The sequence below is a fragment of the Uranotaenia lowii genome, chromosome 2, assembly GCF_029784155.1.
Source record: "Uranotaenia lowii strain MFRU-FL chromosome 2, ASM2978415v1, whole genome shotgun sequence".
Classification (NCBI taxonomy): Eukaryota; Metazoa; Arthropoda; class Insecta; order Diptera; family Culicidae; genus Uranotaenia; species Uranotaenia lowii.
In genome coordinates this window covers 63,635,345-63,650,053 of record NC_073692.1, presented here as the reverse complement: position 1 = coordinate 63,650,053, position 14,709 = coordinate 63,635,345, and the positions used below count along the sequence as shown (strand labels likewise).

The 14,709-nt window shown below is 33.7% G+C and overlaps 1 protein-coding gene across 2 annotated transcripts in view; it reads right to left on the bottom strand.

Annotated features, from left to right (window-relative positions):
- LOC129740952 (uncharacterized) overlaps positions 1 to 14,709 on the bottom strand; it is a 479,426-nt gene that overhangs the window by 55,930 nt on the left and 408,787 nt on the right. For both annotated transcript variants that reach the window (XM_055732613.1, XM_055732614.1), the window contains one exon: positions 771 to 1,871. In XM_055732613.1, the coding sequence (XP_055588588.1) occupies positions 771 to 1,871 (1,101 nt within the window). The remainder of the gene's footprint in view (positions 1 to 770; positions 1,872 to 14,709) is intronic.

The following is a 14,709-nucleotide window of genomic DNA, read 5'->3' as shown; positions in this document are numbered from 1 at the left end:
TTGAAACAAAATTTTCTCTAATAAAATGCTTTTTTTTATAATTTTTTTTCTCATAAAGTCACTAATATCAACAATACTGCTAGTCAAACGCAAAAACAGTATTGAGATGATCGATAGAAAACTTATTCACCTTCCATATACAAAAGAAGGATTTCAAATTACTGTTATGCCGTCCGAGATATTTAAATCAAAGTACATGAACTTTTTTAATTTTTTCAAAATTTCATATTTGGAGCATAACTCAAAAACTGTTCTACTGAGATTTTTTTGAATTTCATTTTCGGATTCAGGGCCCGATTTTCCATTAAAAATGTTTGTCAGTTAATCAAGTTCACGATTTTTTTTAAATTTTGTAAACTAGTGTTATTATTAGATGGATAGAAGAGAATTTTATGGGAAGCATTTTCATCACATATCTACTACTTTTTTGTCCAGTATGGAGCAACTATATAGAGAAGTAATGACAGATAGATTTGACACTACCTTAAACACTAACGCAGTTGCTCATAAATAGTATTTGCCGCGGCTGTTGCTAATGTTGTTGTAAATTGTAAACTTACAGTTGTAAACTCAGTTCTACTTTATAGATTTGAAGCATTTCTACTGTTCTAAAAAACCTTAGGCCAGTCTCAGAGATTGAACTCTCGCATTAGCATTAGAGCAAACAAAGTAGAACTAGGACGGTTGGAATAAATTCCGACCATGAGCAGAGACAGAAGTAGAAGTATCTAAAAAATGCACTCAATTTAAAAAAAAAAACCCCAACTCACCTGCGTAAAATGGTGCGACCGGTTGATGACACTTAGCTTGCCACCCTTGCCGGTGCCTCCGCCTCCCCCATTCAGTAGTGGCTGCTGTCCACCTGGGCCCGCCCTGGCCGCCGACTGGCCACCGCATGCGGGCAGTATGACAGCGCCTGGTCCACTTCCGTCTCCAACCAGCTGACTGTGTTCGATGATTATCTCCTCGCGTTGCATCTTGCCAATGTGGTTGCCCGAATCCGCTGCAAACGGGTCGTCCCCAACTAGCAGCAGCGGTGGCTTCTCGTCCAGATAGACCCCGGTCCCGGCCGAGGAGGACTTGCCTTGATGTTGCCTTTGGTGCTGATGCTGATGCTGCTGTTGCTGATTCTGATGATGGTTGTTGGCAAAGTATTGATTGTAGTTGTTGTTGCTGTACAGATGATGATTGGTGGCGTTGCTATTCTTATAGTTGTTCCTAACGTTGTTCTGATGCTGCTGATACTGATAATGGCTTTCGTAATGATTGTTCTCGTCGTATGGTGGCGCTGCTCCTGTGCCCCTGGAGGCTCCGGACGCCGTCGTTGGTGGCGATATCAGAATGTTGTATTGATTTTTCGTAAAATTTAGATTATAATTGATATTGTAGTTATGGCCAGCGTAGTGCTGCTGGAGCACACTGTTGGTGTTCTTAGCTATAGGCAAATGTTGCTGCTGCGGATGCTGCGAGGAAGGAGGTTGCGCTCTGGGATAGGCGTCGTTGTTGAAATACTCATACTGTTTCAGCTCGTAAATCAGTGGACGTCGCTTGGTGTTATTTTTCAGAATGCCAACTGGATTGCCGCTGCTGGCTGTGGTCGAATGTTGGAGGTTGTTCAGCAGCTGCTTCTGGTAATCGAGACTCTTGGCAGCCGTTCTAGGAGCTGGAACAGGAGCAGGATTATGATGGCTCGGGTAGTAGTTGCTGTAATGGCTACTTGAACTATTGCCGAGATCTGCAGGTTTTAGTTTTACGTGCTGTTTGCTGCTGCTGCTGCTGCTGGAGAGAGGATTTCGTTGCGTCACCACCGGATATGGATGTCGATCCACAGGCTCAAGCGGATGCTGAGCAGGACGCTGCACCTGCGAAACCTGCAAGATAAAAAGAAAAAAAAAGTTAATACAACAAGTCCTAGGGAAGTTTTTTGGTACATTTTAGACATCAATGGCACATTATTTTCGTATGTTTGGACAATATGTCGCTATGTAGCCTATTCACTTTCTGAACGTGTTTGAACCTAATTATTTATAAAACTCTGCTGCTGCTTATCCATTTTAGTTTATCAGAATAAATTGAAATATTTTGTCTGAATCTCTTTGATTACTAGTGAGCGGATACGGCTATCATTTGAATGCATTTAACACTAAACATACCGACACTTTGTATATACCTATTCATACCGCGAGCGGTCAAATGACGGTTTACACTGTTTTCGCTAAAACTTTCTTGTTTCTCAACCGATTTCTTCAAAATTTATAGTTTTGAAAAGCATATAATGTGACTCAAATATGTTTCTCAGACAGTTTTCAGCTACAATCAATAGTTTCAAAGTTATTTTAAGTCCAAAATTTTTTTTTATGAAAAACATGCTTCAGGAAAATAGCTATAAATCAGTTATTTAGTGCTCGAAAAAAATTTCACTTAGTGCCTGAGAAAGCTGAAGTTAGAAGCTATATGCTGCACATACGGAAATTTTCATCAAATTTTTTTTAAGATCATGCCCACAAAAAATGTAAAAAAGTTGTGTAAAACCCGTACTTTTCAATCAATCAACCTCCAAAGCTGTTCCTGTTACAGTAGAAAAATTTCAAAAAATGAATTGGAAAGTTGACGTAATTTGTCACATTTTGGCATCTTTAGATTTTGTGAAATACGAAATACATAATTTATGACGAATTTTCAAAGGTAGCTGTTTTTCGAACATTTCATCAATTCGGATTTTTGATTCAATTCCTACATCTAAATTCAGCTTTGCACTGGATTTTGAGTATGTTATCGTAAGGTTTTGGCAAAAAAATTATATGCAAAAGAAAGAAAATTTCATACCGGTTCTAGTGACGTAACTACATTGGCGGTGCGATGCTTGACAAAAATATAATCAATATATTTCTGAAAGTAAAACCAGAAAATTTGTGCGAATGCTCGATTGTTTTTTCGTTTCCTTTCATCCGTCTTCGTGTGCAAAATAGCTTTGAGATATTACCACCCACTGCGCCCGTCTGCCAAGCAAGAATTTGCGCTGACTTTTCAAGATTCAGGAACTACTTCACTGTTTTATTTATCATATTTTTGTCAAGCATTGCACCGCCAATTCAGTTACACCACTAGAACCGGTATTAAATTAGCTTTCTTTTGCATATAGTTTTATTGCCTAAACCTCACGTTAAAATACTCAAAATCTAGTGCAAAGCTGAGCTTAGGTGTAGGAATTGTCTCAGAAAATCCAAATTGATAAAAAGTTCGAAAAACAGCTACCTTTGAAAATTCGTCATAAATTATGTATTTCGTATTTCACAAAATCTAAAGATGCCAAAATGTGACAAATTACGTCCCCTTTCCAATTCTCTTTTTAAATTTTCTCTACTGTAACAGGAACAGCTTTGGCGGTTGATTGATTGAAAAGTACGGGTTTTACACAACTTTTTTACATTTTTTGTGGGCATGATCTTAAAAAAAATTTGATGAAAATTTCCGTATGTGCAGCATATAGCTTCTAACTTCAGCTTTCTCAGGCACTAAGTGAAATTTTTTTCGAGCACTAAATAACTGATTTATAGCTATTTTCCTGAAGCATGTTTTTTTCATAAAAAACTTTTTGGACTTGAAATAACTTTGAAACTATTAATGGTTGCTGAAAACTGTCTGAGAAACATATTTGAGTCACATTATAGGCTTTTCAAAACTATAAATATAACTATAACTATATATTTTTAAAGAAATTGGTTGAGAAACAAGAAAGTTTTAGCGAAAACAGTGTAAACCGTCATTTGACCGCTCGCGGTATGAATAGGTATACCACATGCGTTATTCGAAAACCACAACACTTAGAAAAAATTTAAAAACGCAAAAATATTTGCATTTTGAAAATAAAAATAGTCCTGTCGTTAATTTGGCGAAAAAAAAATTATATAAGGCGTAATCATCCTTCAAAGTTTAAAAACCGTCATTTGACCGCCTCCGGTACGTTTAGTGTTAAATATGAAATTAAGGAATCAAATTGAACAATGCCAATTTTCTCGTGCTGTGTTTTTCGGACTACTTTGGATGCCAAATGATGGTATTTTAATAATGACTCTCTCACTCAGCATGACCAGAGCAACAAGTTTTGATTTAGTAATGAAATTTGTTAAAAAAAATGTAATTTATTAATTTAGCCAGAAAATAACGACAAGTTTGAATTGAAATACCTTTTTGGTGAGAATGTACCTACAATCCTAAGAATGAATTTTAACAAATAGATTCGAGTTAGAGTGAAGCATTTCCTGTAAAAGTTATAGATGATGATTGGAACATTCCGATTCTGAATTAGTTAGGAATGTTACCTTTGACTCGCTATCGTCTATCATGCTTTTGGATTTTGACAAAGAATAAAAAAAAATGCCAAAAAATTTTGGATTAACCTTTATCCGGTTCCTGCAAATCTGAATTTAAGTGCAATAAATTGTAATTGAAAATTAACTAAAAAAACAGCTACCTTTGAAAATTCGTCAAAAATTCTGTCTTTCGTATTTTAAAAATCTAAAAATGCAAAAATGTGCCAAACTACGTCAACTTTCCAATTCTCTTTTCTAATTTCATCTCGTATGACTTAAACAGTTTGACAGTGCATTGATTGAAAGTATTGTTTTAGACCCCTTTTTTACAACTTTGTGATCATGATCCTAAAAAATTAAAAGAAAAAGCTTAACTTAAACTGCCATGGACATTACGTGAAATTTTTTTGAGCATACTGTATCTACAGTCTTTTTTCCGAAGCATTTTTTTCGGATTTTTTAAGACTTTGAATAATGGAAAACTGAAGGTGAACAACGTCTGAGAAACATATATAAGTTTCATTACGAGGTTTTCAAAATTATAAATTGTGTAAAAATCGGTTGAGAAACAAAAGAGAGGTTTCATACGAGTATTGTCAAATTGATCCTCAAAGTTTGATTAGCGAGTTTTTTTGGGCTTCCAGGGTGTGTCCATAAAAAAGTAATGATGCAAAATCAAAGATTTCAAGAATTCATTGACGGTTCCCGAAGTATTTTTTTATTTGGATGCACCCGAAGAAAGTAAAAAGCTGCAAAACTTCCAATAGTGCCATATTGACACTCAAAAGCGGATTAGGGTTAAAGCAAAAATACTTAACCAGAGTCGTTTTCTCCATACAACGAAAAGGCGACAGCATCAGCATCCTCTAGCAGATAAAATGGAAGCACTTATTCGGGAAATTAGGCCGGAATAAATTTCAAATCCCTCTTTTGTCAATTGGAGTTAGAACATCGCGAGGGGGGGGGGAGATAATAAAAAATAATGCAAAAAAATGATAAATTGGAATGAGTTGCACGAAATTTTGTATTCAACAAAATTGCATACTGTATCATTGCACAAGACCTAAAAATCAAGTAATTTTTTAACGAAAAACGGACAAATTCAATAAAATCAAGAATATAAATGGTGATAAAACTCCCATCTTCCACAATTTGTTTTTCGCTCTTGTATTCTTACAGATATTTTATATTTTTTTCGAAATTTCCATCAAATACTTTAAACTTATTTATTTACCCCTTCGAGATCTTTGGAAATTTCGAAGGAAGGGGAGGAGGGGTGACAAAAGAAGAAATTGATATTTGTTCCGGCCTTATGATAGCGAACGAGTGTTCCGGACATGACTTAATCAGGGATGCCAGTTATAATATTTTTGTTCTTTCCTATTCCTGCACCTTTAAAAAAAAACAAATTAAACAAAATAATAAAAATATATTTAAAGAAAATTTTTTCATGTTTTAAAAACATTTACCCACAAATAGATCAGGTGGAAAGTCAGTTGCCTTCTGAGCCGATATTCGCGCTCAAGAGTAAACATCGAATACAGTTGTACCGTATAAGTTTTTCAATAGCTGTCCGCCAATTGCAGTGTTGATAGAAAGTTGCGAATGCCATGAAAAAGATAAAATGACTATAATCGAAATAAAAAAAACCCAACAAAATGTGTATCAGGGCAAATGTTTCGATTTATTTCTCTAGAGATTTTATTGTTAATCACTTAATAGGGTTTCGATGTTTTTGGATCAAAATATGGTTGTTTTTATCTTGAGTTATTTTTTTTAAATGTTAAATTCTGGAAATTAAAAAAAAATAGGCTATTAATCATCAAAATATGAGGTTTGTTACCCCATTTATCAAAGCTCTATCATGCATAAATGAAGATTATATACAGCTTGTATCCAAAATGGAGGGACAATGACAAATATTTCTTTTTAATGTTCAATTCTAAAAACGTGAACGGTTTGAAAACTCTATGCTTACAAATGATTCCTGAAGAAAACAAGAAAAGGCTAACAATTCTACATTGATGAGGCAAATTACATCATATTTTTTTAAGGGCGGAAGCAAGTTTTCAAGTGAGGCCAAGCGCAACGAGCTTCCTGTTGTTTTTATTATGGAAATAAAACTTGAATTTTGATTTGAAAAACTTCAGACATAAGTCTAACGAATTACTTGAAAGGCTGGTGCGAATTTAGGATTGGATGGAGATTAACATAACTTAAATAAATAAATTTTTCTATGAATTAAAAAAAACCTACACATCTCATACGAGCATAAATGAACATCAATCCTTCCGCTATTGTTGTATCATAAAATAAAATAAAAGCGATTCGGACTAACGCCAAATTAACTTAATCATAAATCCATCGATTACTATTGTTTTTGTTTTATATCAAATGAACTATGCTGAATAAATAGGTGCCATCAAAGATTTTCGAGGTGACCATTGAAAATCGGAAATCCAATGTGATGAAAATTTATTAGGACGGCATCCCTAATCAACACTTTTTATAAATAGGATTGTCCAACAAAGGTGACAGGTGGTAATTTCAAAAAATAGGATTTGATTTATTTTTCAGGACATTACTAGATTGCATAAACAAAAATTAAACAGGTGTTGTAGATGCCTTAACACAAGCAACCAGGCTGGAAAATATTCATTCATTCATAAGGATAGCGAAATTTCAATTTGGATCACTATCCCAAAGAAAAAGGATCACTCATGGATCATGTCATGATAGAAATATTCCAATAACCTGAATGTGAATACCTCACGCATGAGAAGAATGATATTTGGAAACCAAATTGTAGGCTCAAAAAATGTGTCTAGAAACTCTTATCTCTGTTTTCTTACATGTTGTGCTATTGCTAGCTAACGTTTGTGAAACATAGTAAATTGAAAATAGGCTTAGCAAACAAAAGATCCTTAAAGTTAGCAAACATTTTTTTTTGTTTCGATTATAGTTGTTTTACCATCTTTATGGCATTCGCGACTTTATCAACGTTGCCGTTGGCGGAAAGTTATTGAAAAACTTATCCGGTACAACTGTGTTCGATGTTTACTCTTGGGCTCGAACTCAGGACATCGGCTCAGGAGACAACAGACTTGCCAACTGAGCTATATCACAAGCCCAAGCAAACATTATACTGGTGATTTTTCTCATGACCATTTAGACCATCATGTCATGACCGAAATGTTTGAGATCTCAATGATCAATGACAATGAATCTCTTTCTTTACCAAAACAGTCATTTCACAGCATACTTTAATTTCGAAAAATCTTAAAATAACGACAGTGGGTCACTAGCCGCAATTTTTACCTCATGTGTCATGACTTTGACATAATCCCATCCCTGCATGCAAAAAAAGTGAGCATCTTCTTGGCTTCTTGGCTTGGCTCTTGGCTTGTACTTCAGTAAATATCGAAAAACACCATTAAAATATCATCCGAACCGAAGATTACCATAGAATAAATTAGTTCAACTATCGAATTGCAGATTGGTTCGATGTTTTTGTTAACTTCAAATTCGATCCTTGATGAGATTTTTTTTGAAAATCAGGACATTTCAAAGACTATTTTACTAAAATCCGGATAATTCGAGAGATTTTCAAAACGGCCACAAAAATCAGGACCAGTTTTGAATAATCAGGACGCCTGGCATCTCTGATCAAGTCTTCGAAAAAAAAAATCACAGTGTAATTTCTGTCGCTTCCATTTCTGTCGCAAGAAAGCGCTCATGATGAATCTAGATTCATCATGAAAGCGCTATTCGGATCTCCCGTTTTTTCGTTAAGTGGTGTTTATCGGTTTAAGTATTTCTGTTTAACGGCTTAAGTTTTCATTTGGTTCATATTAAAACAATAATTGAATAAACAAAATTTAAATCTTTTTACTATCTTTTTCATGTCAGAACTGAAACAAATTTTATGCACAGGTAACAATTCAGGTGCAATTCAGATCGTAATTTATTCCTTTTCGAGTTTTATTCTGGGGAAAAAAATTGAGAAATGGTCTATTCTGAGGAAAACTTTCCCGGTAAATGGTGCATTCTGGGATATTTTTTCTAGGAATTGGTTCATTCTGGGGTTTTATTTTGGGTATTTGTCATTCTGGAAAAAATCATTCTGGCCAACAGTTTAAGTGTAATTGGGATAACATCTGATTATTGCAGGATTTTTCAATGTTTCAAACATAAAAGTCGGGGTTTTTTTCGCGAACGTGGAGCGAGGATTTCCAAAAGTTACTTGGACAAATTTTCATCAAGTATTGTTGTTTTGAGTAAACTGTCGTGTTTGTAATTAATGAATTTTTAATGTTTCGGTAAATTATTCGTTTTGTCATTTTTGTCATTTTTGTCATTTTTGTCATTTGTGTCATTTTTGTCATTTTTGTCATATTTGTCATTTTTGTCATTTTTGTCATTTTGGTCATTTTGGTCATTTTTGTCATTTTTGTCATTTTTGTCATTTTTGTCATTTTTGTCATTTTTGTCATTTTTGTCATTTTTGTCATTTTTGTCATTTTTGTCATTTTTGTCATTTTTGTCATTTTTGTCATTTTTGTCATTTTTGTCATTTTTGTCATTTTTGTCATTTTTGTCATTTTTGTCATTTTTGTCATTTTTGTCATTTTTGTCATTTTTGTCATTTTTGTCATTTTTGTCATTTTTGTCATTTTTGTCATTTTTGTCATTTTTGTCATTTTTGTCATTTTTGTCATTTTTGTCATTTTTGTCATTTTTGTCATTTTTGTCATTTTTGTCATTTTTGTCATTTTTGTCATTTTTGTCATTTTTGTCATTTTTGTCATTTTTGTCATTTTTGTCATTTTTGTCATTTTTGTCATTTTTGTCATTTTTGTCATTTTTGTCATTTTTGTCATTTTTGTCATTTTTGTCATTTTTGTCATTTTTGTCATTTTTGTCATTTTTGTCATTTTTGTCATTTTTGACATTTTTGTCATTTTTGTCATTTTTGTCATTTTTGTCATTTTTGTCATTTTTGTCATTTTTGTCATTTTTGTCATTTTTGTCATTTTTGTCATTTTTGTCATTTTTGTCATTTTTGTCATTTTTGTCATTTTTGTCATTTTTGTCATTTTTGTCATTTTTGTCATTTTTGTCATTTTTGTCATTTTTGTCATTTTTGTCATTTTTGTCATTTTTGTCATTTTTGTCATTTTTGTCATTTTTGTCATTTTTGTCATTTTTGTCATTTTTGTCATTTTTGTCATTTTTGTCATTTTTGTCATTTTTGTCATTTTTGTCATTTTTGTCATTTTTGTCATTTTTGTCATTTTCGTGTAATTTTTGTGTTATTTTTGTGTCATTTTTGAGTCATTTCTGACATTTTTGTCATTTTTGAGTCATTTTTGTCATTTTTGTCATTTTTGTCATTTTTGTCATTTTTGTCATTTTTGTCATTTTTGTCATTTTTGTCATTTTTGTTATTTTTGTCATTTTTGTCATTTTTGTCATTTTTGTAATTTTTGTAATTTTTGTCATTTTTGTCATTTTTGTCATTTTTGTCATTTTTGTCATTTTTGTCATTTATGTCCAAAGTTTAACTTGTTAAATTGAACGGATTCGAAACTTTATATAACAGTTTTGCAACGCTTAATTTAAATCATTTCTAAAAATGTACATACGTAAACACAACTGGTCCTTCGTTTGCGTTGGTCAATATGCCATCACGATTCTCATCACGAAATTCAACCGTTTGGCGTTGAATGTTCAATATTTTCTATTGGTACCGGGGCTAATTTCACCGGCACATAACACGCATGTTTGCATATACGCATGTGAAGTTCATGTTCCACACAGGACGCGTCAATGGACAGCAACGGCGAGTCCATTCGCGCTATTCAGCTAGCTACCTCGAAAAGAGCCATTTCTGGTGCCAGCTGGTTTCGCCCAATTGGAATGATAATGACATTTCGTGACCGTAAGTAAGGAATCAATTTAGGCAGTTTCGGCTATCGGGGGTTAATCGGCGTTTTGGGCACGCACCACAACCTTTGCCATGGGTATGCATTTAGGAAGGCACGCCCAACTGGCGTGCGTACATACGTATGTCATGGAATGAAGCTCGTATAATTTATGTGCCTGACAGGCACGTCTTACAGATCGATCGATCGATCTGCATAATTTTACTGGGGAGGGAGAACACATTAGAGACAACAAGCTGTCATTTTGGTGAAGGTGCGATGAGAGATGGACTGCTGGACCACAGTTAATGATGTTGACAGCAAGGGTTTATACGCATAAGAGCAATGAAGCATCACGAGATTGACAGTCGATAAGCGTGTTTAGATGTCTGTCAGTTTGAACTGATCAAATAGGGTTCTAGATTTCCGTTATAGAGCGAAATTTAGAAGGTGGGCATTAAATAAAGTGAAAAAAATGGGTTTTTATTTGGAATTTTATGAGTTTTAACAAGTGTGTATTGAGTTTGAATGTGGAAGTTTCAAAGAATTATTAAAGTTTCAATCTCCTCATTGCGTTTTAACAGAGAACAGAATCGAAGTCAAACGAAACCCTAGGTCATTTTAATTAAAGCTTATCACTTACAAGCCATCCTGTAGCAAGTTGCCTTCAGGATGGTCAAGTGTTGTAGGAGAGACATTTCAAGATAGTATCTCTTTCTCTTTCAACAATCAACCAGTGATCAGAAACAACTAACTAACCATCTGCTGCTTTGTGGATTTTTCAACGAATCCAAAAAAAAATTTTTTCTTCAACATTCTCAACAACATCGAAAAAGATTGATCTTCCCCACTGCTGGATTGTCTCGCTTTTTTTTCAATTCCCCAAGGGTTTCGTCATACAATCAGATCGAACAGTGAGTTTACCGCTATTTCATCCCTTTTGGGGTCTCTGTTTCACTTGTCTTTTGAGATGTGTTTTAATATGATTTAAGATATGCTTTCAAATCGAACTGTCAGAGATGAACACCAAGTACATACTGAGATTTTTTACTTTCCTTTTGGCTCTATGATGATCTCCAACAATTCATTTAATGTCAAGTAAAATGAAATGGAGGTATAACGTTGTAAAAAGCTCTTCTTAAAAATGAAGGAGAGATTCTCCCAAAGACACGTAATGTAGTAGAAAAGATTATTATGGAGACGTACTTTTTCTTAGCTTAGCTTGTTTGACTACTCATATCCACCTTAAATCATTAAATCCGAAATGCTTCAATTACAGTTTTCAAAATACGATAATTTTTCATGATTTCTATAAAAATAAAACATTATATTATATTCATTCATCCAAACGCATTTCGAATTTCATGATCGCTGGCGTGGCTAAGCGGAACAAGTTCCACATCGCCAATGGTTGCTACTCCGTGATTGATCGAGGCCATCAATTTTGTGCAAAGTCCAACAGAATGGTGTTTAGGATTAACAGTACATTCTCAGTGCACAAAACTCATGCTCTCCCTTTAAAAAAGATCAATAACGGCGCCGGCCACGTCCTAGTAGTCAATGAAGGACAGAGGAAGGAATGTTAGTAAGATACTCTTTTGGTTCAACTTACAACCCCTTATCTTCGTGTATCTTAAAAATTTATTTTCAAGTAATCAAAAACAGAGGTACGCATGTATCACCAGCTATGGAAACCGTCTGTACGTCTGCGAATCTATATTCAAGTATCAAAGGAAAGGGTTATGTTGGTAACGGGAGGGTATAGATCAGGATCCATTTTGGAAAATGGTACGACCTTGGGTTTCCCTACACCTTCTGTGCTCCTAGTCGTTTCCTATTGAAACTCCTGATTCTGTCTATGAGGCCTATTGACAAGAAGAATCAATGATGATAGTTCTTTTTCAATAGCACTTGAACAGTGCAAGAGTTCAACCAAAAAGAACTTAGCGATAATAAGGCCTGGTTAAAACTAGCTCATTTTCCTCAAACTGGTTCCTATAACATCAACGAACTTGCAAAACGGCTAAATTATTCTTATTAAGTTTTTAACATTACATATCAATTAAATTGGTGTCAATCAATCAAATACAACAATTGTTTATAGCAACCTTTGATATTATTTTCATTTTGCTCTATCGCTTGATAATTCAAAACAGCCGTTTTGTAGATTCCTTAATGCTTTTCTAAACTCGGCCTCATTATTTTGATATATGTACTTGTTTGAAAAAAAAACAGATATAGCGCAATTTTAAATATGTAAAATAAATTATTCATTTTGTTGAAAGTTCTTGAGTTTTACTATTACCGTAGTTTGTTTCATGCTTTTTAATGCTTAAGTAAAAATCTTCTTTAGATAACTTAATCTCTTTTAGACATATTTGAACTTGAAACAAACATTTGTTTTTCTTTTGACGGTAAAATATTGAATCGTGATAATTTTCAAAAAATGTTATGAAATTATTAATCAAATTTTAAAGTATTATTCATGAATAATATTGTAGGTTAACATTTGTTGAACCTTATTCTGTTAAATCATCACGGTTTGTTGTACAAAATAGATCGTGAATAGTAAAACAACGTTATTCGATTTTGAAGTTGTTACGATGATATAATATAAAAATTAAATATGTTGATATAAAGTGTCGAATCAATACTGAGTATCGGATTCCTTTCTCTGTTTATTTTCCCGCTTCGAGGTGTCAATGCTTTATATATTATTTATTTAAAATTTGTACTGTTTTGCAATAACAACTGGTTGACTTCATATTATTGTAGTAAACAAGCGAAACTTTAAGAAAGGTGCTGTGAATTGATTGTAAAAAAAACCGCAATTTTGATTTATGAATTAATCTTCCGTAAGTATTTTTGAAGTTAACTTATTGTGTTCTTATTCTTTAAAATTACTTTCCCCTAAATTTTTTTGGAACTAATAACGATGCTTGAATATGAGAACACTTAGCGTATCAAATTGGATTGACTTCGAAATGTCGTTTAAAAATTTAGAAACATTAGAATCTACCCCGCCTTATTCTGTAAATCAGAATAAATCCATAATAATTTAGACAAATAATCAAATTCGAAAAAAAACTATGTTTGGTTCGAACGACGCAATTTGATCATACGAACTTATATCTTGCTGCTTGAAATAAACGCCTAAATATATGCTTAATTTCGAACATGTAAAAGCTTCGCAAGCATTTTTCGGTTTCATACTTGCATGCAAGGTTTTATAACATCCAGTTATTTTTCATGCTATAATCGAAAGTGAAATATTTCATTACATGAAATATTTCGCATTCTGTTATGACGCTGTCAAAAGTTCAGCTTCAAATTTTAAAAATGTTTTTTTTTTTCTAAATTTAATTTAAGAAAAATCTAAACAAACAAGTTAAAAAGGAAACGATTTAACTTATCTTAACATCCGGTGTCCTCAGCGCATTGCTCCACTTCTGGAAAACCATCTATAGTCTCGTTCGCGTAGCATCTGCTCTTTTTAGATCTCGCTCACCCATTTCGAGCAAAAACACACCAAATACAAATTTTTCGTCGAAACTCCACATTTTTACTATAAACAACCCTTAAACACAGCACTTGAAAATAACAGCCACAATTTACAACCCGTTTTACAGCAAAAAATTAGAAAAAAATGTTCTTCAAACACAATTTAGGAACTTCACACAAACAGTGTTCCCAAATTCCTATTATGGAGACGTACTTTTTCTATAGAATTACTCAAATACTGGCGAATTATAAAGTAGAGGCATCTTGCCCCTTAGGTACCTTAGTACCCAAGAACTAAGAACAAGTTCAGTTAGGTTCTCTTTGCCTTCGTTTCGTTCTCATCAACCATCCGCCCTGTGGCCATTCCGGTGGGTGGCGACGACCCTTGATCTGATTCACTGTTCCAGGATTGTCGTGTGGAGTGCAATGAAGATTTGATTTCCCCAAATGATTATGCCCCCGATGCTGATAAAAATCGACAGCGATGTCGACTTAATGGAGAGGAAGATGATGATGACAATGATGATGGGTTGTCATATTTCTTGTGGACCCAGCTGTAACTTTGTACAGCTAAAGGGGAGGTAAAGATGTTTCGACTGATTAATTGGAGAATAAAGGAGATACTTTTTAGTGGCTTCAACGGATGATTTTTCTCGCCATGTTTGTTTTGGATAAAGATAAATCAAGGTCAGATAAGCTGAACGCAACTTTTGTGAAACAAACAGAAAAAATAAATGTTAAGGTTTTCTTCGCTGGGTTTTGAAATTGAACCATTCTGTACCATACTTAGTTTCGTTTGATATGAATTTTGTTATAGAAAGCACCTGTAAAAACACAGTGATCATTGAAAATTTAATTTTAATAGGAGAATATATTTTGATTGATAATATATATTCGAATTATTTACGAATGCAGAATAAAACAATAACTCCCCGATCAATTTCTCTCACCTACTTTAGGATTTTAACTAT